This window comes from Schistocerca cancellata, chromosome 9, assembly GCF_023864275.1.
Source record: "Schistocerca cancellata isolate TAMUIC-IGC-003103 chromosome 9, iqSchCanc2.1, whole genome shotgun sequence".
NCBI classification, from domain to species: Eukaryota; Metazoa; Arthropoda; class Insecta; order Orthoptera; family Acrididae; genus Schistocerca; species Schistocerca cancellata.
Genome location: NC_064634.1, coordinates 36,783,597 through 36,809,693, shown reverse-complemented (window position 1 = coordinate 36,809,693; position 26,097 = coordinate 36,783,597). Strand labels below are relative to the sequence as shown.

The 26,097-nt window shown below is 43.6% G+C and overlaps 1 protein-coding gene across 1 annotated transcript in view; it reads left to right on the top strand.

The window, feature by feature from the left end:
• LOC126100738 (UDP-glucosyltransferase 2-like) overlaps nt 1-26,097 on the top strand; it is a 129,645-nt gene that overhangs the window by 90,628 nt on the left and 12,920 nt on the right. Inside the window, exons 4-5 of the mRNA XM_049911359.1 lie at nt 11,250-11,472; nt 25,732-25,951. Coding sequence (XP_049767316.1) covers nt 11,250-11,472; nt 25,732-25,951 — 443 coding nt within the window. The remainder of the gene's footprint in view (nt 1-11,249; nt 11,473-25,731; nt 25,952-26,097) is intronic.

The following is a 26,097-nucleotide window of genomic DNA, read 5'->3' as shown; positions in this document are numbered from 1 at the left end:
TACTAGGAATCCAAACTGATCTCTCCGAAGTTGAGCTTCTACCAGTTTTTCCATTCGTCTGTAGAGAATACTTATTACCATCAAAAGGCTAAGGCAACAACTTTAACGCATGACTCAAACTAATGTGTTGCGCAGTCTTATTACTGCTTGATTCTGCCAGCCCTGACTGTGGCATTTTGCACCAACAAGATTTGTCTTATCTTATTAAGCGTCTGTATGGTCTGCGCTGATTCGTGCGCCGCTTCTCGTTGCTCGCGTTGGCTGGCAGCCACGCCTCCTTTTCCGCCTGCCTCGCTTCACACCCACGTGCATCGTTATCTTTTTTTTTCTTTTTTTTTTTTTTTAATAGCACTATGTGACTTAACATCTATGGTCATCAGTCCCCTAGAACTTAGAACTACTTAAACCTCACGAACCTAAGGACAGCACACAACACCCAGTCATCACGAGGCAGAGAAAATCCCTGACCCCGGCGGGACTCGTTATCTGCTTCCAGCAGCTGGAGGGCCTCTGCGGCCCTCCCGAAGACCGATAACGCCGGCTCCCCCTCTGGAGCTGCGTGCCGTTCACGCCTCGCCGGCGACCGCTTCCCGCGTGTCGAACCCGGGCTGTGACGGACCCTCCCAACCCGTCAATGTCGTCTTCTTCTTTCTTCTCCTCAGTACGCACCTCGTCCCCGTTTGATTGCTCAAAGCCGTCAGTCTCTTCCTGACTTCGGGCTGAGTACTGTCAAAAGTTAAAGTCGCCCTACACCTATTCCTCAAATCCGTGGCTTGGCTAACGCCGGTACTGTGTGTTACGAACAGTAAGGCTAAGGCTTCCACAACAAGCCAACACCTACACTACTGACCATTAAAATTGCTACACCAAGAAGAAATGCAGATGATAAACGGGTATTCATTGGACAAATATATTATACTAGAACTGACATGCGATTACATTTTCACGCAATTTGGGTGCATAGATCCTGAGAAATCAGGACCCAGAACAACCACCTCTGGCCATAATAACGGCCTTGATACGCCTGGGCATTAGTCAAACAGAGATTGGATGGCGTGTACAGGTACAGCTGCCCATGCAGCTTCAACACGATACCACAGTTCATCAAGAGTAGTGACTGGCGTATTGTGACGAGGCTGTTGCTTGGCCACCGTTGACCAGACGTTTTCAATTGCTCAGAGATCTGGAGAACGTGCTGGCCAGGGCAGCAGTCGAACATTTTCTGTATCCAGAAAGGCCCGTACAGGACATGCAACATGCGGTTGTGCATTATCCTCCTGAAATGTACGGTTTCGTAGGGATCGAATGAATCGTGGAGCCACGGGTCGTAACACATCTGAAATGTAACGTCCACTGTTGAACGTGCCGTCAATGCGACCAAGAGGAGACCGAGACGTGTAACCAATGGCACCCCATACCATCACGCCGGGTGATACACCATTATGGCGATGACGAATACACGCTTCTAATGTGCGTTAACTGCGATGTCGCCAAACACGGATGCGACCATCATGATGCTGTAAACAGAACCTATATTCATCCGAAAAAATGACGTTTTGCCATTCGTGCACCCACGTTCGTCGTTGAGTACACCATTGCAGGCGCTCCTGTCTGTAATGCAGCGTAAAGGGTAACCGCAGCCACGGTCTCCGAGCTGATAGTCCATGCTGCTGTGAACGTCGTCGAACTGTTCGTGCAGATGGTTGTTGTCTTGTAAACGTCCCCATCTGTTGACTCAGGGATCGAGACGTGGCTGCACGATCCGTTACAGCCATGCGAATAAGATGCCTGTCACCTCGACTGCTAGTGATACGAGGCCATTGGGATCCAGCACGGCGTTCCGTATTAACCTCCTGAACCCACCGATTCCATATTCTGCTAACAGTCATTGGATCTCGACTAACGCGAGCAGCGATGTCACGATACGATAAACCGCAATTGCGATAGGCTACAATCCTACCTTTATCAAAGTCGGAAACGTGATGGTACGCATTGCTCCTCCTTACCGCGGCAGCACAACAACGTTTCACCAGACAACGCCGGTCAACTGCTGTCTGTCTACGAGAAATCGGTTGGACACTTTCCTCAAGTCAGCACGTTGTAGGTGTCGCCACTGGCGCCAACCTTGTGTGAATGCTCTGAAAAGCTAATCATTTGCATATCCCAGCATCTTCTTCCTGTCGGTTAAATTTCGCGTCTGTAGCACGTCATCATCGTGGTGTAGCAATTTTAATGGCCAGTAGTGTATTAGAAGGGATGCCTGATTTGTGCCAACCCCACACCTGTCACCAAAAAGTGTGGATCGTTTGTCGCGTCTGTAGTTTCCTGCGAGCGGATCAGGATGGGAGCTAGACGCTAAATCCAGTAATGAGGTGGCTCGTCCATTTCGAAGTCCTGGTGCTGGAAAACAAGCTGGAAATTCTTTGCAGATAAGGGAACTCGGTGGGATAAAGGACGTATACTTCTGATGAAATAACTGAGTCGAAACACGAGGTAGGATAAGACCACTGTCGAACCCTAAGAGGCACAAACACATCGAATGTAAGTTGTGCAGTCCTGTATGTGCCCTGTGCAGCAAAGTGCCAAGAGAAAGTACAGGGTGGCGCACGAAATGTGTTACCAATTGTTTCTTTCACAATTTACGACGCACATTAGATATCCTGCTGGGATCTCTACAGCAGTACCAGCACAGCTTGGAAAAACAAATGAGTTACGAAATGACGTGCAATTCACAATACTTGCGTTAGGACACTAGTAAGCAGCAATGGCTGACAATGGAAGACTGACGACAAAGCAACGATCGGCAATTGTGTTACTTTTTCATGAAACGAAAAGCCTTGTTGTGACTCAGAGGCGTTTTCTCCAACAGTTTTACACACGATCGGTCCCTTGCAAGAAGACCATCCACAGGTTGTACGATAAATTTGTACAGGAAGGAACAGCATTGGAAGCAAAGCGACCTCGGCTTAAGCCTGTTTGTTCGCCGGAGAATATTGAAGCGGTACGAGTTGCTGTACAGAGAAGTCCCGGGAAATCGTGTAGAAAGGCAGCAGTGCAACTGGGAATATCCAGACGCTCCGTTCAACGCATTCTTAAAAGTGACCTCCATATGTACCCATACAAGATAACCTGTGCACAGAAGCTCACTGAAGAACACAAGCAGCAGAGACTACTGTTTGATCAGTGGGCGGAGGATAGGGAAGAAACTCTCAACAACGTTTGGTTTTCAGACGAGGCGCATTTTCATTTAGACGGTGTGTTTAACAAACAAAATGCACGGTTTTGGGCCACTGAAAACCCATAAGTGCTTCATGAACGACAACATTATGCTCCGAGGATTACAGCGTGGGCTGCAATTTCCAGTCACGGACTTATTGGACCGTTTTTCTTTGAAGAAACTGTGAACGGCCAGCGTTATTTGAGCATGCTTCGCAATAGCTTCATTCCACAGCTTCTTGCTACTGCCTTGCCCTTCAACACGCCGTGGTTCATGCAAGATGGAGCAAGGCCACATACTGCAAACACTGTGTTGGAGTTTATACACGAGCATTTCGGCATGCGGACCATTTCACTCAGGTTTTCAGGTCGCTTCGATGACGGACAAAATTGGCCCCCCAATAGTCCAGACCTCAATCCATGTGACTTTTTTCTTTGGGGGTACCTAAAGGAAAAAATTTTCCCGAAACGTCCACGTGATTTAATGGAGCTCAGAAGACTTATTATTAAAGCCTGCAGTGAAATTACGGAAGACATGTGCCGCAGGGTAATCACTAACTTCAGTGTTCGTTTGAAGGAAGTTAGGAAACGAAATGGTGGACATATTGAGCATGTGCTGAGTTAGAACAAATCTCCATGGACGGCTCTTCATTGTAGTATATGTTCCTTTCAGATTGTATTGACAATAAAGTTTATATTAAAAAACAAAATGGTAACACATTTCGTGCGCCACCCTGTAAGTCCCATCCCGAGGGCAGAGTAACACAGGTCCAGCGTCTGAGGCAGCTGTCGAAGGAATCTCCCAGCAACACCAGCGGTCCTGCTAATATATTCTCGTCTGATGCAATCCCCCGCGATCACGCGCGTCTCCCGTGTCCTGTCGTCCTTCTAGAACATTCAGTCGCAGCTGGTCACGTAGCTCCAGCGTCCCTTGCCACAAAGACGTAACCTCTCCTGCTTCCCAGCGCCTTGGCTGACGTTAGGTTGCTTTCCTGCAGGTTCATCTAATGAAACCTTACACATGTCTACTCACATCCGCGACCCATTCGCGACACCACACCATACACTAAGCAAACATGACGTTGACCGTCAACTTGCCGTAACCAGTGGGGACTGACTACACTCCAGTAATGCATGTTATGCCGGTTAACTCTACCATGTTTTGTGAATGTAGACTCATCGGAAAATAGTATTTTGGCAAAGAACGTGAGGGTCCTCTGCATTTATTGGCGTGCCCATTCACAAAACACTACCCGGTAATGGAAATCGGCGGCATGAAGTTCTTGATGCAGTGTCATGTGGTATGGATGATACTTATGACTATGCAGCATTGTGGCAATACTACCGACGGACACACTGAAATCGCTGTGTAATTGCCGGGCTCTTATCTGTGGGTTGTGGTGCACTGCCGCTTGTTCATCTATTTCATTAGCTTCTCCTGCAACACGTCTGTTTCATATCCTTTTCCCAGTCTGTACACTGCCATCAGGCACAAAGGCGTTCACAGTCTTGTAAAAAAATGAACGAGAGCGAACTTTCTCTGGAAAACCCTCGACATGCAAGGCAACAGCAATCAATATTTCTCCTACAGTCTCCGTAAATCAGGATCATTTCAGGATTTTCTTCTATGGTTGCAACATTCATCATCAACTTGCAGGCCTTTTCTCCAAATGACAGGTAGGTGTGCACGCAATAAACATTGCGCAAGTGTTGTAATACTTACAAGGGAACATCCCCATCGCACCCCCCTCAGATTTAGTTATAAGTTGGCACAGTGGATAGGCCTTGAAAAACTGAACACAGATCGATCGAGAAAACAGGAAGAAGTTGTGTGGAACTATGAAAAAATAAGCAAAATATACAAACTGGGTCGTCCATGCGTAAGATATGCAATATTAAGGGCAATGTGAGGTGGTCCCGTGGTTAGCGTGAACAGCTGCGGAACGAGAGGTCCTTCGTTCAAATTTTCCCACGACCGAAGATTTTTACTTTTTATTTTCAGTTTATGTGAAAAACTCTTATGTTTTCATCACTTTTTTTTGAGTGATTATTACATCAACAAGAAAACCTAAATCAGGCAAGGTAGAAGAAACTTTTATCCCATTCGCCAAGTGTACTAGTTAGGTGGGTCGACAACATATTCCTGTCATGTGACGCACATGCTGTCACCAGTGTCGTATACAAAATATCAGACGTGTTTTCCTGTGGAGGAATCGGTTGACCTATGACCTTGCGATCAAATGTTTTCGGTTCCCATTGGAGAGGCACGTCCTTTCGTCAACTAATCACACGGTTTTGCGGTGTGGTCGGAAAACACAGACACTAAACTTATTACAGTGAACAGAGACGTCAATGAACGAACGGACAGATCATAACTTTGCGAAAATAAAGAAAGCAAGATTTTCAGTGGAGGCCAGATTTGAACCAAGGACCTCTCGTTCCGCAGCTGTTCACGCTAACCACGGGCGGAGCTCCTCCTCTCACATTTCCCTTGATGTTGCATATCTTGCACATGGACGACCCAGTTTGTATATTTTACTAATTTTTTTCATAGTTCCACACAACTTCTTCTTGTTTTCTCGATTGATCTGTGTTCAGTTTTTCAAGGCCTATCCATTGTGCCAACTTATAACTAAATCTGAGGGGGGTGCGATGGGGATGTTCCCTTGTTAGAGCCATTATGTGCTCTACATCTGCACGGTAGGTGAGCTCCGGTCCCAGTGTACTGCCTGTTATGATAACGTCGAAGTTCGCTACATGGCCACGGTGGCGCGTCTACATCTACATCTACATTTATACTCCGCAAGCCACCCGACGGTGTGTGGCGGAGGGCACTTTACGTGCCACTGTCAGTACCTCCCTTTCCTGTTCCAGTCGCGTATGGTTCGCGGGAAGAACGACTGCCGGAAAGCCTCCGTGCGCGCTGGAATCTCTCTAATTTTAATTTCGTGATCTCCTCGGGAAGTATAAGTAGGAGGAAGCAATATATTCGATACTTCGTCCAGAAACGCACCCTCTCGAAACCTGGACAGCAAGCTGCACCGCGATGCAGAGCGCCTCTCTTGCAGAGTCTGCCACTTGAGTTTGCTAAACATCTCCGTAACGCTATCACGCTTACCAAATAACCCTGTGACGAAACGCGCCGCTCTTCTTTGGATCTTCTGTATCTCCTCCGTCAACCCGACCTGGTACGGATCTCACACTAATGAGCAATACTCAAGTATAGGTCGAACGAGTGTTTTGCAAGCCACCTCCTTTGTTGATGGACTACATTTTCTAAGGACTCTCCCAAAGAATCTTAACCTGGCACCCGCCTTACCAACAACTAATTTTATATGATCATTCCACTTCAAATCGTTCCGTACGCATACTCCCAGATATTTTACAGAAGTAACTGCTACCAGTGTTTGTTCCGCTATCATGTAATCATACAATAAAGGATCCCTCTTCGTTATGTCGGAGGAATGCAACGTTGGGAATAGTGTTTTCAATAAGAAGTCACGATTAGGAACACTGGTCTGTCCCGTCCTCGCAGCGTGGAGGTGCGATCCCACGTGTCATAGGACACTGAAGAGCCATTGCGTAATATTTGGTAAATTAGGATTGTATATTTCTCCGATTACAGCGCCGGCTGTGCCGAAACGAAGAAAATGGCTGAGACAAAACGTATGTAGATTTTGTAGTGGAATAGTAGCCTATAATAAAAAAATAAAGGTTCCCATTTAAAATTTCAAAGTTGCCCCCCGCCACCGACGCACGGGGTGGCGGTCGCGTGTCGAATCGTTGGATGTCCCCCTCCGAGACAAACAAATCGAAATTATAATATTTTTTATACTATGTGTAGTTTTCCAAATATTTCAATGTCTTCAGTTAAAATGAACACCCTTACGTATTTTACCAATGCCTACACAATAAATTATACATATAGGAACATTGACAGTAATTTTAAATTAAAATTACAATTTTAAACTGAATAGGAAATGAATCCTGTGTCGATTTTATATATTATTTCTATTTATGAAAAATATAAGAATGAATTATGCTTTCAAATTTACGGTTTCGATTTTGTTAGATCGTGTCATGAATTTATTGCGAGTATTCTATTCTACAGTATGTGACAGAAAGGAGCACTGACCAGTTACATTAAAAGCTTCAGTCTACAGTGTGTGGCAGAGGGTACTTGTTACGAATACTAGCGATTTTTCATATGGAGCAGTTCTCTACAAACAACATCGATCGCCAGGTTTGATTTAACGGTAATGAATCATGGACTCGTAATGCGAAAACAGTCAGAAACTGAATGTTGCTCAGCGAGCAGATGATAGATAGTTGTTGGGAATTACTTGCAGAAAGAGGAAAACAAACAAATGCATCGTGGATGAGACTGTAGCGACAATGATGGGTGGTTTTGTGGGACTCGTAGCCAGGTGGATGGATGGAATGTGAGTGGACAAAGCTGTCGCTGGATTACAATTGAAAGGAAAAACTCGAGGGAGCGACCTAATGGAAGTTGGGTTCAAAATGGTTCAAATGGCTCTGAGCACTATGGGACTTAACTTCTGAGGTCATCAGTCGCCTAGAAATGAGAACTACTTAAACCTAACTAACCTAAGGACATCACACTCATCGATGCCCGAGGCAGGATTCGAACCTGCGACCGCAGCGGTCGCTCGGCTCCAGACTGTAGCGCCTAGAACCGCATGACCACTCCGGCGGGCGAAGTTGGGTTCATTAAATTATTAAATGTGCAGGTGGAAAGTGGATGCACAGAGCCCGGCGGGACTAGAGGTGTTCTTTATTCAGCAGTTGATATCAGGTGGTTCATGATGATGATTTCTAATATTCTCTCTCTCTCTCTCTCTCTCTCTCTCTCTCTCTCTCTCTCAAAAATGGCTCAAATGGCTCTGAGCACTATGGGACTTAACATCTGAGGTCATCAGTCCCCTAGAACTTAGAACTACTTAAACCTAACTAACCTAAGGACATCACACACATCCATGACCGTCTCTCTCTCTCTCTCTCTCTCTGAATAGTTGTTGTCTGATTTGTTTTAGTAACTGGTCTGCGAGAATTTCTGCTACCCATCTCGTTATTCTGATAATCTAATTTATCTGAACATCAAGATAATTTATCTCTCCACCACACCAGAGCATAACCACTTTCTCCTTATCCTGTATCGAAATGTCAGTTCTTGAACGATTCACTTGTAAAGTTCAGATATATTTCTTACAGTCCAGATTTCAAAGGGCGTAAATCATCATCATTAGAATTAGCGTAAGTATTATCAATTGGCATAAAGCAAAAGCGAAATACACCAGACAGTAACACTACCCGGGATTTCTTATTTATGGCTCCCTACCTCATGGCTCACTCCTTCTATTCGGTCGAGGAGCTCCTGGAAGAGCTGAAAAATTAAGCAAATTCCAGTGTTACATTGTTGATTTTCTTTATTTAAACTTACGAATTGTCGCCTGAATATGTTTCTTATATTTCATTTTATCTGTTTCTACTATCGTGTTATAATTTCATGTATTGACTCGTTCCATGACCATGGAGACTTCTCCTTAATTTGGTCGCACAGAACAATAAATAAATAAATCAATAAATAAATCACCAACGGATACTTCTAAGATGCCTAGATATGGTGTAGGTGGATCCCACAATATCTACTTATAGATAGCAGGTAGACATTTTATAAATGCAAATTGCTTACAAGTGCCCGCCGAGATGCTTTATTGCACCATTTGTCTATCTGAGACTGTATAGGTGCTCTCCGATCCTGATACATCGTTTGTTGTACTTTCGGTTCTAGGCGCTCCATTCCGGAACCGCGATGCTGCTACGGTCGCAGGTTCGAATCCTGTCTCGGGCATGGATGTGTGTGATGTCCTTAGGTTAGTTAGGTTTAAGTAGTTCTAAGTTCTAGGGGACTGATGACCTCAGATGTTAAGTCCCATAGTACTCAGAGCCATTTGAACCATTTTTGTTGTACTTTCAACAGCTACGTCCATCTCTTTCTTCCACATAGTCTGCTAGTGCATGTTTTCCTATTCCGAACTGACAGAACTCCAAAACTTCTCTACCGCCTGTTTCCTGGTTAACCACACCATGTCCGAATTATTGCGAAGTTGCAACGCATGATAACTCGCCATGACGTTTCTATTCTTTTTCTGAATACAATGTCAAGCACTCCCAGAATCCAGAACAAGCAGAGTATCCGATGACGGGTTTACACCGGCATTCTGGGCCTTGATGGTATTTCCACCATTCAGCTTGTTTTCAAAAAAAAATTTCTGATGCTTTGGATGTCTTCTTTGCTGAGCACGATTCTCACATACGGTACCTATGGTTGATTATGTACTGTTGCACAATACCGAAGTGTTTATGAGCTGTAGGCTGATGGCTGATTATTGTTTTGTTATTTGGCTGATATATCACGACATTACAGTGATTTAATCATAATTTCGGGGCCAATACGTCCAAAGCATTAGTCACACCAAAATACATTGTTTCCAGTAGTGTTCAAGAGGAAAAGCGCTACTACTGGTGCAAACACAGCTGTTACTGTAAAAATACTAACATAATTCATATTATTATTATTGGTATTAATTATTCCTTTTATGATTGGCATTTCAATATGTACCCAACTAAAATATTTCTCCAGTGTTGTAGAAACAGTTTTTAGCGACAAAAAAAGAAAGAGCCGAAGGTGCAACCTGCTCAGCTTGTTGTTGTTGTGGTCTTCAGTCCAGAGACTGGTTTGATGCAGCTCTCCATGCTACTCTATCCTGTGCAAACTTCTTCGTCTCCCAGTACCTGCTGCAACCTACATCCTCCTGAATCTGTTTAGTGAATTCTTCTCTTGGTCTCCCTCTACGATTTTTACCCTCCACGCTGCCCTCCAATACTAAATTAGTGATCCCTTGATGTCTCAGAATATGTCCTACCAACGGATCCTTTCTCCTAGTCAAGTTGTGCCACAAATTTCTCTTCTCCCTAATTCAATTCAATACTTCCTCATTAGTTACGTGATCTACCCATCTAATCTTCAGCATTCTTCTGTAGCACCACATTTCGAAAGCTTCCATTCTCTTCTTGTCCAAACTATTAATCGTCCATGTTTCACTTCCATACATGGCCACACGCCATACAAATACTTTTAGAAGTGACTTCCTGACACTTAAATCTATACTCGATGTTAACAAATTTCTCTTCTTCAGAAACGCTTTCCTTGCCATTGCCAGTCTACATTTTATATCCTCTCTACTTCGACCATCATCAGTTATTTTGCTCCCCAAATAGCAAAACTCATTTACTACTTTAAGCGTCTCATTTCCTAATCTAATTCTATCAGCATCACCCGATTTAATTCGACTACACTCCATTATCCTTGTTTTGCTTTTGTTGATGTTCATCTTATATCCTCCTTTCAAGACACTGTCCATTCCATTCAACTGCTCTTTCAAGTCCTTTGCCGTCTCTGACAGAATTACAATGTCATCGGCGAACCTCAAAGTTTTTATTTCTTCTCCATGGATTTTAATACCTACTCCGAATTTTTCTTTTGTTTCCTTTACTGCTTGCTCAATATGCAGGTTGAGAAACATCGAGGATAGGCTATAACCCTGTCTCACTCCCTTCCCAACCACTGTATCCCTTTCATGTCCCTCGACTCTTATAACTGCCATCTGGTTTCTGTACAAATTGTAAATAGCCTTTCGCTCCCTGTATTTGACCCCAGCCACCTGCTCAGCTTAAGTAAACCAATTAGAAAAATCAATAAAAATGTCATAGAAGCAATTACTACAGTCTCTGGTAGATAGTGAAAAGTATTGTATGATTCTGAGAGGGCCTCTGCGAATTTCAGGAAAAAAATGGAGGAAGGAGGAGACAGTCATCAGACTTAACTTGTAAATCTCACCGCATATAATAGTAAGGTCGGAAACAAAAGCACCCAAGGGGCGTGCAGTTCTTTTCCTTTTTTTTCGTTAACTTTATCCGTAAATGTAATAATGTATTTCTTAACTTTCCAGGACCTACAGAAGTTCATGGATGACGCAAAAGATGGAGTCATATTCTTCAGTTTGGGCAGTAATATCAAGAGCTCAGACATTCCCGAGAAACAAAAGGCGGCGATTCTCAGCGTGTTCTCCAAACTGAAGCAGAAAGTTCTGTGGAAGTTTGATCTGGAAAGTATGCCCAACCAGCCAGCGAACCTAAAACTGAGCAAATGGTTCCCTCAAAATGATCTACTCAGTAAGTACGCAAGAGAAAGATATATTCGTGATAGAAGAACCGATGAAATTTTATCATTTTTGCTTATATATGTAATGACTGGGTTTTAAGAGTACTTAAAACAGAAAAAAGGAAAACGCCTCCCGTGCGATACTTTCGCACATTTGTAGTTTTAAATAATGACAGTATTTGTGGTAAATGAAGTCGTTAGGATAAGGATAGTTGCGGGAATGAAGAGAAAACAGTTTAAAAAATGGCGAATTGAAATAAATGATATGAAATAATAATAATTAATAATAATTAATTTATGATACGTCCTTGTATATATATATATATATATATATATATATATATATATATATATATATATACTTACTTACATATCGCGAATGGACCCAGAAGGATCACGCAAAGCTTTCTGACGTCGTTTCTTCCATACTTCTTTCATTCGTTCTCCATGTTTTCTTTTTCTTTCTTCGGTCCATTTTGTTCCTGGTCTCTTTAGTGCTTCCTTCTCCGACAATACAATCCACTTTTCCACCTTATTTCTAAAAGTTTTTCTATCTTTGACATCTTTAAGTTCAATATTTGCTTTTTGTAAATCTAATTTTACTTGGCTAATCCATGGTGTTGTTGATTTGACTTTTTGTATGTAAGTGAGAATTCTGTTGGTGAGTCGTGTGGGGGGAAGTCTAGTGACATGTCCATAAAATTTTAATCTTCGCCTTCTTATGTCTGCTGCCAGGTTTGATATAGTTTCTGTGGTTCTTCTTGATTGTATCCGGTATCCTTCTTCTGTTAATTTTGGACCTAAAATCTTTCTCATAATTTTGCGTTCTTCTTTTAGTATTTTTTCTAAGTCACATTTTGTGTAGAGTGTGAGCGTTTCACTAGCATATATATATATATATATATATATATATATATATATATATATATATATATATATATATATATTGCCTTGTGTCCTGAAATGTTTCTTGAAATCGGTATGTTTGTCCTGGCTTGCAAGACGGGCAGAGATTGGGGTCTGTCAGTGGTGCCACAAAACCTGTAACTGTAACTCGACAAACACTTTCAATTAAACTAAGCACTTTAGGCGGTAGTAACAATTGGTAAATTACAATTATGGGTGAAAATGAGAAATATGTTTGTCGTTTTGGAAAGTATATTCGTTTAGAAAAGTCAGCTTGTACGAAAGGCAGGGGTAACGGACTACCACAGTGATCACGGTTATTATGTATGACACTGCTGTACAGATATTATCCAGTTAATAAGTACTTTAAAACAAATCAAATGGTATATATAATAAGATAATATACACTAAAGGACCAAATAAAATGGTATAGGCATGTGTATTCAAATAAAGATGTGTGTATAACAAGCAGAATACGGTGCTGCGGTCGGCAACGCCTATATAAGACAACAAGTGTCTGGCGCTGCTGCTACGGTCGCAGGTTATCAAGATTTATGTGACTTTGAACGTGGTGCTACGGCCGGCGCGTTTGCGATGGGACACAGCATCTCCGAGGCAGCGACGAAGTGGGCATCTTCCGGTACGACCATTTCATGAGTGTACCGTGAATATCAGGAATCCGGTAAAACATCACATCTCCGACATTGCTGTGGCCTGAAAAAGATCCTACAAGAACGGGACCTACGACGACCGAAGAGAATCGTTCAACGTGACAGAAGTGCAACCCTTCCGCAAATTGCTGCAGATTTCACTGCTGGGCCATCAACAAGTGTCAGCGTGCGAACCATTCAACGAAACGTCATCGATATGGGCTTTCGGAGCTACTCGTGTATCCTTGGTGACTGCTCGACACAAAGCTATACGCCTCGCCTGTTCGAGTCAACACCGACACTGTACTGTTGATGACTGAAAACATGTTGCCTGGTCGGACCAGTCTCGTTTCAAACTGTATCCATGGACCTTGCATGTCAGCAGGGGACTGTTCAATCTGGTGGAGACTCTGTGATGAAGTGGGTTAAAAAAATGGCTCTGAGCACTATGGGACGTAACATCTCTGGCAATCAGTCCCCTAGAACTTAGAACTACTTAAACCTAACCAACCTAAGGACAACACACAACATCCAGTCATCACGAGGCAGAGAAGATGAAGTGGGGCGTGTACAGTTGGAGTGATATGGGACTGGTGATACGTCTAGATACGACTCTGACAGGTGACACGTACATAAGTCTTCTGTCTGATCACCTGCATCCAGTCATGTCCATTGGGCACTCCGACGGATTTGGGCAATTCCAGCAGCACAATACGACACCCCACAAGTAAATAATTCCTACAGAGTGGCTCCAGGAACACTCTTCTGAGTTTAAACACGTCTGTTGACCACCAAACTCCCCAGACATGAACATTATTGAGCATGTCTGGGATGCCTTGGAACGTGCTGCTCAGAAGAGATCTCCAGCCCCTCCCACTCTTACGGCTTATGGACAGCCCTGCAGGATCTATGGTTTCTTTTCGTTCCCGCACTACTTCAGTCTTCAGTCGAGTACATGCTACGTCGTGTTGTGGCACTTCTGCGTGCTCGCGGGGGACCTACGTGATATCGGACAAGTGTACCAGTTTCTTTGGCTCTTTAGTGTAAGTGCGGAATATGACCGCCACGTCTCACAATGTTTATATACAATAGGTAGCTTATTCATTAAGGCATTAAGCTGATCACATCGCTGAGTTTATCGCATGCTGTCTTTACTTTGCTATACGGTTCGGAGTACACTCTTGGTACTTGTTTTGCACTGTTCTCGCGAGCTCACGATCTCTTGAGTATTCTCACAGTTATTGGAAGTATGAGGGTCATATTTTAGGCTTTTCATGTTTTCTGCGCCGAAAGTACAGGATTGTGAATTTAATGACTGTAGTTTCACCACTCTTACGTGCGTAGGATATTCGAACACCACAAAACCATTGATCTCTCAAAGGCTTTTGATTGTGTAAATCATGAAATTCTGCTAGACAAGCTCAAGTATTGTGGCATGAATGGGACAGTGCACAAATGGTTTAATTCGTACCTAACTGGAAGAGTGCAGAAAGTTGAAATAAGCAGTTCTCATAATATGCAAAGATCAGCACATTCCTCAAACTGGGGAACTATCAAGAATGGGATTCCACAAGGGTCGGTCTTGGGTCCTTTGTTGTACTTAATATATATTAATGACTTGCCATTCTGTATTCACGAAGAGGCAAAGTTAGTTCTCTTTGCTGATGATACAAGTATAGTAATCACACCTGACAAACAAGAATTAACTGATGAAATTGTCAGTAATGTCTTTCAGAAAATTACTATGTGGTTCCTTGTAAACAGACTCTCACTGAATTTTGATAAGACACAGTACATACAGTTCCGTACAGTAAATGGTATGACGCCATTAATAAATATAGACCTTAATCAGAAGCATATAGCTAAGGTAGAATATTCAAATTTTTTAGGTGTGTCCATTGATGAGAGATTAAACTGGAAGAAACACATTGATGATCTGCTGAAACGTTTGAGTTCAGCTACTTATGCAATAAGGGTCGTTGCAAATTCTGGTGATAAACATCTTAGTAAATTAGCTTACTATGCCTATTTTCACTCATTGATTGCATATGGCATCATATTTTGGGGTAATTCATGACTGAGGAATAAAGTATTTATTGCACAAAAGCGTGTAATCAAAATAATAGCTGGAGTCCACCCAAGATCATCCTGCAGACATTTATTTAAGGATCTAGGGATATTCACAGTAGCTTCTCAGTATATATACTCTCTTATGAAATTTGTTATTAACAACGAAACCCAATTCAAAAGTAATAGCAGTATGCATAACTACAATACTAGGAGAAAGGATGATCTTCACTATTCAAGATTAAATCTAACTTTGGCACAGAAAGGGGTGAATTATACTGCCACTAAAGTCTTTGGTCACTTACCAAATAGTATCAAAAGTCTGACAGATAACCAACAAGTATTTAAGAAGAAATTAAAAGAATTTCTGAATGACAACTCCTTCTACTGCATAGAGGAATTTTTAGATATAAATTAAGAAAAAAAGAAAAAAACAAACAAACAAACAAATTTTTTTAAAAAGTTGTTATACTAACTTAATGATGTTGTTAAAGTAACTAAATTGTGTCATGTATTGGAAAATTTGACTCGTTCTACATCATTTCGAAATATCGTATTCATGATCCATGGAACTAGTATTAATCTAATCTAATCTAATCTAAACCCCAATCCCTTAAAGATTCAAACTCGCACGCAAGAAACAGCTTCAAACGTCTGGTTACAAATGCTTTAGTGTTAAATATTTAATTTAAGCATGTAAGCGAGAAATATTTTAGTAAAGATTTGAAATTGTGCTTGAAGTTCGTTAAAAGTGTCTAAGTGCTGTGATTACGAAACACTGGATGAATACGAACTGGGTAATCTGCGTTGCGTCTTAAAGCAGGAGCTAGTTTATCACGCATCTCAGTGTTTATAACGTCATACCTCCTGAACTGCAAAGGGTGGACAAAAATACGGAAACATAGCGAGAAATGCATGCTTCACCATAAATGTAGTTACTAAGGGAGCCTGCTCGTGGCGCTGTTGTACTTGACCACGAACAGCACCTCTGCAACGTCCTCAATCCTTTGCAAGTGTCAGCCGTGACCAGAAGAGTGTTCTGTGTAGTTGTGTGCGCATTGTGTCGGTGCTAAGTGCATTCGAACGTGGGCAAATTGTTGCTACTCGTGTGGTTGATACGTCCTTAACCAAGGCAGCCGAAGCACCGTATAGAAAGGAGATTTGGTTCAAATGGCTCTGAGCACTATGGGACTTAACTTCTGGGGTCATCAGTCCCCTAGAACTTAGAACTACTTAGACCTAACTAACCTAAGGGCATCACACACATCCGTGCCCGAGGCAGGATTCGAACCTGAGACCGTAGCAGTTGCGCGGCTCCAGAATGTAGCGCCTAAAACCGCTCGGCCACTCCGGCCGGCTAAAGAATATTTATTCCGCACACAGGGATAATGGAAAAACATCGTACGCTAAGTTAGAAAGCGGAAGAAAGTGTCTGTTAGTGACCGTGACGGACGGTCATTAAAGAGGACCGTGACAAAAAATAAGAGAATGACATTGCAAAACTCACTAAACACGAATGGAGCTTCAGAAGCTGGGAATTGTAAGACTAGCTGGAATATTTTGTTTCACACAGTTTCAAATTTCTAGACGAGTTCCCGTCACAAGAGCGAAACATGGCGTGGGTTCGGTAATAATTTCGGCTGCTATGTCGTGGTATTCCATGGCCCCATAGTTACGGTACTGGGGCGCATTACTTCCAAGGAGCCTTGAGATGACTGGGTGTTGTGTGTCTTTCATCATCATTTCATCCTCATTCACTCGCAACGTAGTGGCGTTAAAGAACTTGTGGAGCGGCGGTCGAACCGCCCCGAGAGGGGTCTCCCGGCCACCAATGCCGTACGCTCATTATTATTTTTACTTCCAAGGAACGATTACGCGACCATTCTGCCATCACATGCATCCCATGGTACAGCGCTAGTTAAACTTTTAACATAAGATTACACCTCCCAGCGAGTAGAATACGAGGGCTTTTTAAAAATTTCAGTTCGGCTAACAATTGCGCGAAAAACGGAAAGTTAAATTTTCGTTGCGCCTGGAAGCCGTTAGATTGGCAACCAGTAAATTGATTAGGGTTCCGTGGCCGGGGTTACAAGTTAGTCGTTTCGTAGTGTGGATCATCAATGACCTTAATACCGGCCGTGAAGGCCTGCATTCTACAAGTGTATGTAAAGTCACAAAAAAAATTTTAAGTGACCAGTTACTCGTACTTCAGGTAGTTGGTCTACGCACGGCTCTGTTTAAAAAGAATAGCTCGATGTAATCATGGGGTCGAGCCATTCACGTTTACTTTTATGCCCCGCAAGTAATTCACTGCAAATGACAACTGTAGCTGTGATACTACAGTCAAGTAGTCTATTCAGTGGCTAGAAATTGGGAGTTAATAAAATGCACAGAATTGCTAAAGAATGGTTAAATGAATAATTTAATAACAAGGGTTCTATTCTAACGTCTGTAATTGATGTAGACTACAGAGAATTATGTTGATTAATGTTTACTCAATAAAGGATTTTGCAGATGAAAGGGAAGTAGTCCTACGATATTCAATTACAATACAGACAGAAAATACCCTTATCAAATGCAGTAAAGTTACTTTGAGAGCATTATGAGAACGGTAGAAAAATCCCCAACTGAATTATAATCAAAGATACTTCAAAATTAAGTGCATTTCGAAATCGCAATTCACGAAATATTCATCAACTCAAAACAGTTCAGAGTGCAAAGTGATGATTTACACATTACTAAACAGAGTACAAAGAATAGTAACTCATATTCTGTCTATTCTCATTTCCGTAGCACAAGAGGAAAAAGTTAAGAATCTTACTCGAGCACATTTCAGATCTCTCGACATATAAGTCCCTTCAGAAGTTAGATTACTGCAGCGGCCGTCCACCGCCTGGAATCAGTCTCCTGTATGACTGAATCACGCACGTTAATCCAGGCAGGTCTGACTTCTTCCAGCAGTCAGCATAAAGTGTCCAGAATCACTCCCTTGAGTTCTTCAATCGAAAAAGTCCCCTGTCCCCACTTGACTCCCACAGCGTTCCACTACTGTCTGCTTTTACATCGGCTAAAGGCTGACCTCACCAAAAATACATAGTTCTTACGCTCAACAGACATCATTCGATTCAGTTTGACATCACTCGATTCAGCTGGACGAAATTAATATATTACAACAATATTTAAGTAAAGAAATGTTATAAACATACAGTCTCACTCATATGATTTGCAACAAATACAAACAAAGGTTTGTTCATAAAAGAATAAGCTAGCATTTTTGTGCACGTGTACTCACAGTAAATAACTAGATATTTTCATTAAATATTAGTTAAACAATTATTTAGACCTTCTTGACAGAAGCGTGTTTTTGTTCTCTTTTCGATTGTGATGTCCACTAGCACATGCTACTGACCACTTTTAAGTTAACACAGTTTTTAATAGTACTTCCAATCAACATTTAAATAAAGTTACTGGCAAAATAGTAAACTGTTCATTAAATAACTAAGATAGTACAACAATATGTCAGGAATTCACACTGAATTCTTTTGCTGGTAAGTGTGGAGAATACCATGTTCTGACAAACATTTGTGTCATAAATAAGACATAGAAGATGTTTCAAGTCAATAAATAAAATAGATACAGATGAGTGGCGTTCTGGGATGATAGCTATCGTGCAATGCTATCACATATGTTGAAACTGCACGATGCGTTTAAAAGTTGTTGGTTCAGAGACTCATCGCGAAAATGTTTATATGCTGTGGAATATTGACTTGTGCAGTTTCAAAGGCACTGAAATACTGTAGTGTCACTGGATGCGCTTCATTTTTCTGAGATCTCAGATGTATTCAGATTTGTTTTAATACTTGACTGCGAGTCATTATACACTCCTGGATATTGAAATAAGAACACCGTGTATTCATTGTCCCAGGAAGGGGAAACTTTATTGACACATTCCTGGGGTCAGATACATCACATGATCACACTGACAGAACCACAGGCACATAGACACAGGCAACAGAGCATGCACAATGTCGGCACTGGTACAGTATATATCCACGTTTCGCAGCAATGCGGGCTGCTATTCTCCCATGGAGGCGATCGTAGAGATGCTGGATGTAGTCCTGTGGAATGGCTTGCCATGCCATTTCCACCTGGCGCCTCAGTTGGACCAGCGTTCGTGCTGGACGTGCAGACCGCGTGAGACGACGCTTCATCCAGTCACAAACATGCCAAATGGGGGACAGATCCGGAGATCTTGCTGGCCAGGGTAGTTGACTTACACCTTCTAGAGCACGTTGGGTGGCACGGGATACATGCGGACGTGCATTGTCCTGTTGGAACAGCAAGTTCCCTTGCCGGTCTAGGAATGGTAGAACGATGGGTTCGATGACGGTTTGGATGTACCGTGCACTATTCAGTGTCCCCTCGACGATCACCAGTGGTGTACGGCCAGTGCAGGAGATCGCTCCCCACACCATGATGCCGGGTGTTGGCCCTGTGTGCCTCGGTCGTATGCAGTCCTGATTGTGGCGCTCACCGGCACGGCGCCAAACACGCATACGACCATCATTGGCACCAAGGCAGAAGCGACTCTCATCGCTGAAGACGACACGTCTCCATTCGTCCCTCCATTCATGCCTGTCGCGACACCAGTGGATGCGGGCTGCACGATGTTGGGGCGTGAGCGGAAGACGGCCTAACGGTGTGCGGGACCGTAGCCCAGCTTCATGGAGACGGTTGCGAATGGTCCTCGCCGATACCCCAAAAGCAACAGTGTCCCTAATTTGCTGGGAAGTGGCGGTGCGGTCCCCTACGGCACTGCGTAGGATCCTACGGTCTTGGCGTGCATCCGTGCGTCGCTGCGGTCCGGTCCCAGGTCGACGGGCACGTGCACCTTCCGCCGACCACTGGCGACAACATCGATGTACTGTGGAGACCTCACGCCCCACGTGTTGAGCAATTCGGCGGTACGTCCACCCGGCCTCCCGCATGCCCACTATACGCCCTCGCTCAAAGTCCGTCAACTGCACATACGGTTCACGTCCACGCTGTCGCGGCATGCTACCAGTGTTAAAGACTGCGATGGAGCTCCGTATGCCACGGCAAACTGGCTGACACTGACGGCGGCGGTGCACAAATGCTGCGCAGCTAGCGCCATTCGACGGCCAACACCGCAGTTCCTGGTGTGTCCGCTGTGCCGTGCGTGTGATCATTGCTTGTACAGCCCTCTCGCAGTGTCCGGAACAAGTATGGTGGGTCTGACACACCGGTGTCAATGTGTTCTTTTTTCCATTTCCAGGAGTGTAGATTCTTAAAGAGTGGGAAGAAGCCTTCCTTCAGCTTGTCTGATACTCCGCCATTTCTTGGAGCGTTGTCTGTCCACTTAAGCAACCTCCGTCATCAAAATTCCCCGAACTGGGATTCACTCATTCCTGGTGACACTGTTGCCTTTGTACCTGCACTTAGCCGTTCCCGTCACCTAGCCGGACCTGCAGCAGCGCACCCGGAGGCCTGCGCCCGCTATCGTGCAGCCGTATCACAAGTTCATCTTGCTTCGTACCAGTAATGGGCGCCCAGTTACCTCGCCTAAACACATGTGACATACAGCCTTTTCGTTGTTTCGCCGCTCTTCAAGCGCTTTCCGTAGATACTCGCCACAGCAGTGCGCCAACAGCCAATCAGCTCCACCTTTTGCGAGATGCTCGTTCCTGGCTGCCGTGCCACGACAGTCGCCCAAAGTCACTTATGTCATGAATTTTCGCCGCCTGCGGCCCCGGTCGTCCCCAAGTCACATACGCTTCTTCTTAATGAGTTCAACGTGAATGAGTTTTCACTCCACAATGTAATGTTCACTGATTTGAAACTTCGTGGCATGTTAAAACTGTCTGCCAGATTGGGGCAGCAACCCGGGGCAGCGTTTAGCGTGCAAGCGCTCTAATGACTGAGCTATGCTAGCACGAGTCAGGACCTGCCCTCATACCTTCACTTCCGCCAGTACCTCATCTACCTTCTAAACTTCCCACAAGTTCCTCGCCGGACGCGGTGGCCGAGCGGTTCTAGGCGCTTCAGTCGGGAACCGCGCGACCGCTACGGTCGCAGGTTCGAATCCTGCCTCGGGCATGGATGTGTGTGATGTTGTTAGGTCTAAGTAGTTGTAACTTCTAGGGGACTGATGACCTCAGCTGTCAAGTTTTCCCACTACCTTGGCGGTTGGTTCAAATGGCTCTGAGCACTATGGGACTACTGAGGTCATCAGTCCCCTATAGCGTAGAACTACTTAAACCTAACTAACCTAAGGACATCACACACATCCATGCCGGAGGCAGGATTCTAACCTGCGAACCTGCGACCTGCGACCCGGCCGGTTACCTTGGCGGACTGTAATTCCTGGAAGACGTGGCTTAATTAGAGCCTGGGGGATTGTCTTCAGAATGTATTTTCACCCTGCAGCAGAGTATCCGCTTATTTGAAAGATTAAAGGTTAAACTGCAGATTAAAACTCCATGCCGAGTCGGGAGATCAGGAACAGGCGGAATAAAAGATGTGAGGACAGGTCACGAGTTTACTTGGACAGTGCAGCCAGTAGAACACTTACTCGCGAATCGCAAAGGCCTCAAGATCGAGTCCTGTTCGGGCACTCAGTTTCAACCTGCCAGGAAGTTTCAGGTTCAACCTATTTGTTCATAGGGTGCAGTAGTTTACCGGAAGAAATTCCCTGTTTATCCAGCTGATGGTCGCTTCTTCTGAGCTTGTGGTGTTCTTGTCGTCTCATGCCAATTTTTATTTGCCACTAGCTGATCTGTTTGGGGACCTCCTCCTTGTTCAGTAGGGCCATTGGCTGCTTAAGGCAGTCGGTGTCTTCGATGCGCTGACCTAGACGTCGGGCGAAAGGCTTTCGTCACTAGCGCGGCTTACAAGATGATTTTGCAGCGCGCATCCTTGAATCGTGGGAACAGTTGCCTTTTCCCTGCAGTTTCTCTGTGGTACCAGGATGGAAGTGGCCGACTTGAGCAATTCCAGTGGGACAATGCGACACCCCACACGTCCAGAATTATTTGTTAATTGAAAATCGCACAATATGCGAAGAGGAATTACAAATTACAAATGAACAGTTATTTCAGAGCCAATTTTATAATCGAGGTTTTCCTCATTTTGCAGTTTTGAGCGTGGTATTTCTCACAATGTTTGTTACACAAATCACAAACACAGTCTTCGTTCGACTGGTAAAATCTCTTGTTTTGGCAGAGTATATGGCGAAATCCGTGCGTGGCGTAACGCGGTTTACCTTCCACTCAGAAGGCTGTTGCACGCAGCGACTGTTATATTGACCTGTCAATAATAGATTTCAGCTATCAGTCGTCCTTTTTAAATTTTATTGGCACGTCTAGATTTCAGCTAGAAACTAGCCATTCTCGATGCACTATCAGTTTTGATCAATGCTTGTGATGCCTGTTGGTCGGGCTTCATCCACAGTTCATTGAATTGAATATTCAATGAATTACATTCATTGATCAAAAATGATATTGCATTGCGAATGGCTAGTTTCTAGCTCAAATCTTAACGATCGACATTTCATATAGAAGCGCGTCATTAAAATGACAAACGTTGTAAATATCAACTCTGTAACTTTTAAACAAATAAAGTTATAGTAAATTTAAATTATCAGTATTTTCAGTTAAGCATCAGATCATCATTTCCTCCACACAAAACACATTGAACGATGACACCATGACACCTTATTAAATCATCAGGTAACAGAATATTTGTTGTAAAGTTTAGTGCATAATAGCTACTTTTGTTCTTTATTTATGTATCAGAAAGCACATTGGTGCAAGGCTACTGGCCGTGACATTCAAAACTAAGAAGGAAACTGTATTGGTTTTATGCAAAATAATTTAACGTTTATTATGCAATGGATATTATTGTAACTTTATTTAAAACGCGAAAGTGGTTAAGCTTTGATTATTTAAATATTTCAAAGTGTAAAATAATGTAGAATAAGCTGTAGCCAATCAGATGGACGGCTTCAGGAAAGGGAACTGCACTAGCCAGTTGAGCGAGTGTGTTCGGCGCGGGAAGCGCGGCCGGGGATGGGCAGAGGGACAGTGCTGGTGCAGACGCGAAAGCGGGCAGTTCGGCTGGAGACACCAAAGGGTACAGTTCGGACTGAGACGCGGAAGCGGACAGTCGGTTTTTAGGCAGCTACGAAGTGGAACGACTTAGAAAATTTCACGATGTGTGGTATCGAGGGACTTAGTCTCTGAGCGGTGAGCAGTCTCGCGACTGGATTGAACTCTAACTTTTCGTGTAAATATCGAGGTGGAGTACTGTTTATCGCGATGAGATTGTGAATGATCTAACTGTGTCAAATGGATATGCGCTGTAGTGTAACAGTAACTCTAAATACGACCACTTTCGCTATTAGTTTGCTTATTCTATCTAAATCGCAACTGCGTGACCTACATTTATGGGTGGTTAATTTAGTTCCCGATGTAATTATTACTGTTATTATATGTTGTGCTAACTTTGTCTTTCGCAAACTTGCCATCAGCCAGACAATTTAACCAAAGGGTCACAAGTGTCTAATTTAGGGTGTGTAATGCGACACGTGCGGTTCAACCCCCAGACGAGTTTGAGCCAAGACATTTCGACGAAGGGGAACCGCATGTGAGCCCGAACATCTGCGAGATGGTAGTTCGCACGTGCTTTCTCGTAGGGCTTGGTATGTAGCAGCCAATACCACATTTTTATGTCGTCGATGAAGTGGTTTTCCTTCAGTGTGCCGACTTCCCGATATCTAGAATCCTTTTCATGTAGCGAGTTTTGACTTTTTCTGTTGTTAATAGGCCGCTTAGGGTGATTTTTTTCCGTATGATGTTGATCCCATATATTGGGGAAATGGCTGTGTTGAACAGTAACATTGCTGTATCCAGTGATATTTGTTGCGGCTGTTGGATGTGGTAGATGGCTTTTATTGCTGCGGCCACTCTTTCTTTCACAAGGTAACTGAAAGGTGACAGTATGGTTTACAGGGTGACTCCAAGATACTTGAATTTTGGCACTACCTCCAAGGGTTTATTGTGCAGGGTTTCCTTTCTTTCCTAAAAGCCGTTTGTTTGGTTTTGCTGTGGTTTATTTGCAATCCGTTTCTTTCCGCCCACGATGTTAGCCTGATGGACACCCCTAGGAGCTGTTCTGCATTCTCTGAGCCTATTGTCATGTAGTCAACATAGGGAATAAGTTATGATGAGGTGTCTCTGATTGTGTCTGTGATGTCTGCGGTCGACTCGTGGTCGTGTGGTAGCGTCCTCGCTTCCCACGCCCGGGTTCCCGGGTTCGATTCCCGGCGGGGTCAGGGATTTTCTCTGCCTCGTGATGACTGGGTGTTGTGTGCTGTCCTTAGGTTAGTTAGGTTTAAGTAGTTCTAAGTTCTAGGGGACCGATGAGCATAGATGTTAAGTCCCATGGTGCTGAGAGCCATTTTGAACCATTTCTGCGGTCGTGATGCTGAATAACGTTGGGCTAATTGGAACTCCTTGTAGAACTACGTTTGTCTGGATTATGTTCGTGGATATTGCTATACTGTCTAATATTTGGATATTGTTGTATCTAATGATATTTAAGATTGTGATTGCATGTCCAGAATTGCTACAGATTCGCTCCAGGAACACTCTTCTGAGTTTAGACACTTGCGCTGGCCTCTAAACTCCCCAACCTGAACATTATTGAGCATATTTGGTATACCTTGCAACGAGCTGTTCACAAGAGCTCTCCACTCCATCGTACTCTTACGGATTTATGGACAGCCCTGCAGGATTCATGGTGTCAGTTCCCTCCAGCACTGTTTCAGACATTAGTCGAGTCCACGCCACGTCATATTGTGGCACTTCCGCGTGTTCGCGGGTGCCCTACACGATATTAGCCAGGTGTACCAATTTCTTTGGTTCTTCGGTGTATGACACACCAAGTGAAAACAGAACTTACATTAATAGGTTTGTTTATAAATAATTTATCTGCTACCAGTCACGATTTTCTTTATTTTATTTTTCGCACGACACGTTTCGGGAAATGATTTCCATTTTCAAGTGCATTTTTTGTGCTTGTTATGCCATTTCTATCTGATGTTGTCGATGTGTAAGAATCTGCTTCATTTCGTTGACTTTACTGCGATATATAAGAAAACACGTGAGTTTTAGTTGGTTGTAAGAAAAAAGTCTTCTAAACTTCGCCACTAATTTCACAAAAAGCTTGACAACCAACTAAAAATGACATGTTTTCTTACATATTGCGCTAAAGTCAACGAAATGAAGCAGACTCTCACACATCGACATCAGATAGGAATGGCATAACAAACACAAAAAATTGCACTTGAAAATGGGAATCATTTCCCGAAACGCGTCGTGCGAAAAGTAAAACAAAGAAAATCGTGACTGGTAGCAGATGAATTATTTATAAACAAACCTATTGTTTTCACAGTCGAAGGCTTTCAGAACCGTTAAAATGGATCAAATCCGAACTTACGTCACTTTTCTCGAATACCAAAACTAATCTAGTAACCTTGTGGCACTATGAATCAGTTTTAGAGTAAAATCCGCTACACACGTTATCTGGGCTCGTTACTGTGTCTGACAGGTGTTTCTTCCATTGCAGATCACAAGAACATGAAGTTGTTCATAACGCACGGCGGGCTGATGAGCATACAGGAGGCGATATCGGCCGGCGTGCCGCTGCTGGGGATCCCGGTGTTCGGCGACCAGAACGCCAACCTGGCCCGGGCGGAGGCCGACGGCTTCGGAATGAAACTTAGGGTCAGCGAGCTGACTGAAGAGTCCTTCGGGAGGGCTCTCAACGAACTCCTGACCAACCCCAAGTAAGTGGTTCATCATTCTGCGCTGTGGAGATACTTTGCACTGTATTTGCAGGGTCTGTTTACATGAATATCATTGACTGACAGAACACTCCTTTCTCTCATCAGAATCCCAAGTTGTAGGGACTACCATTTATTTCTTGAAAACA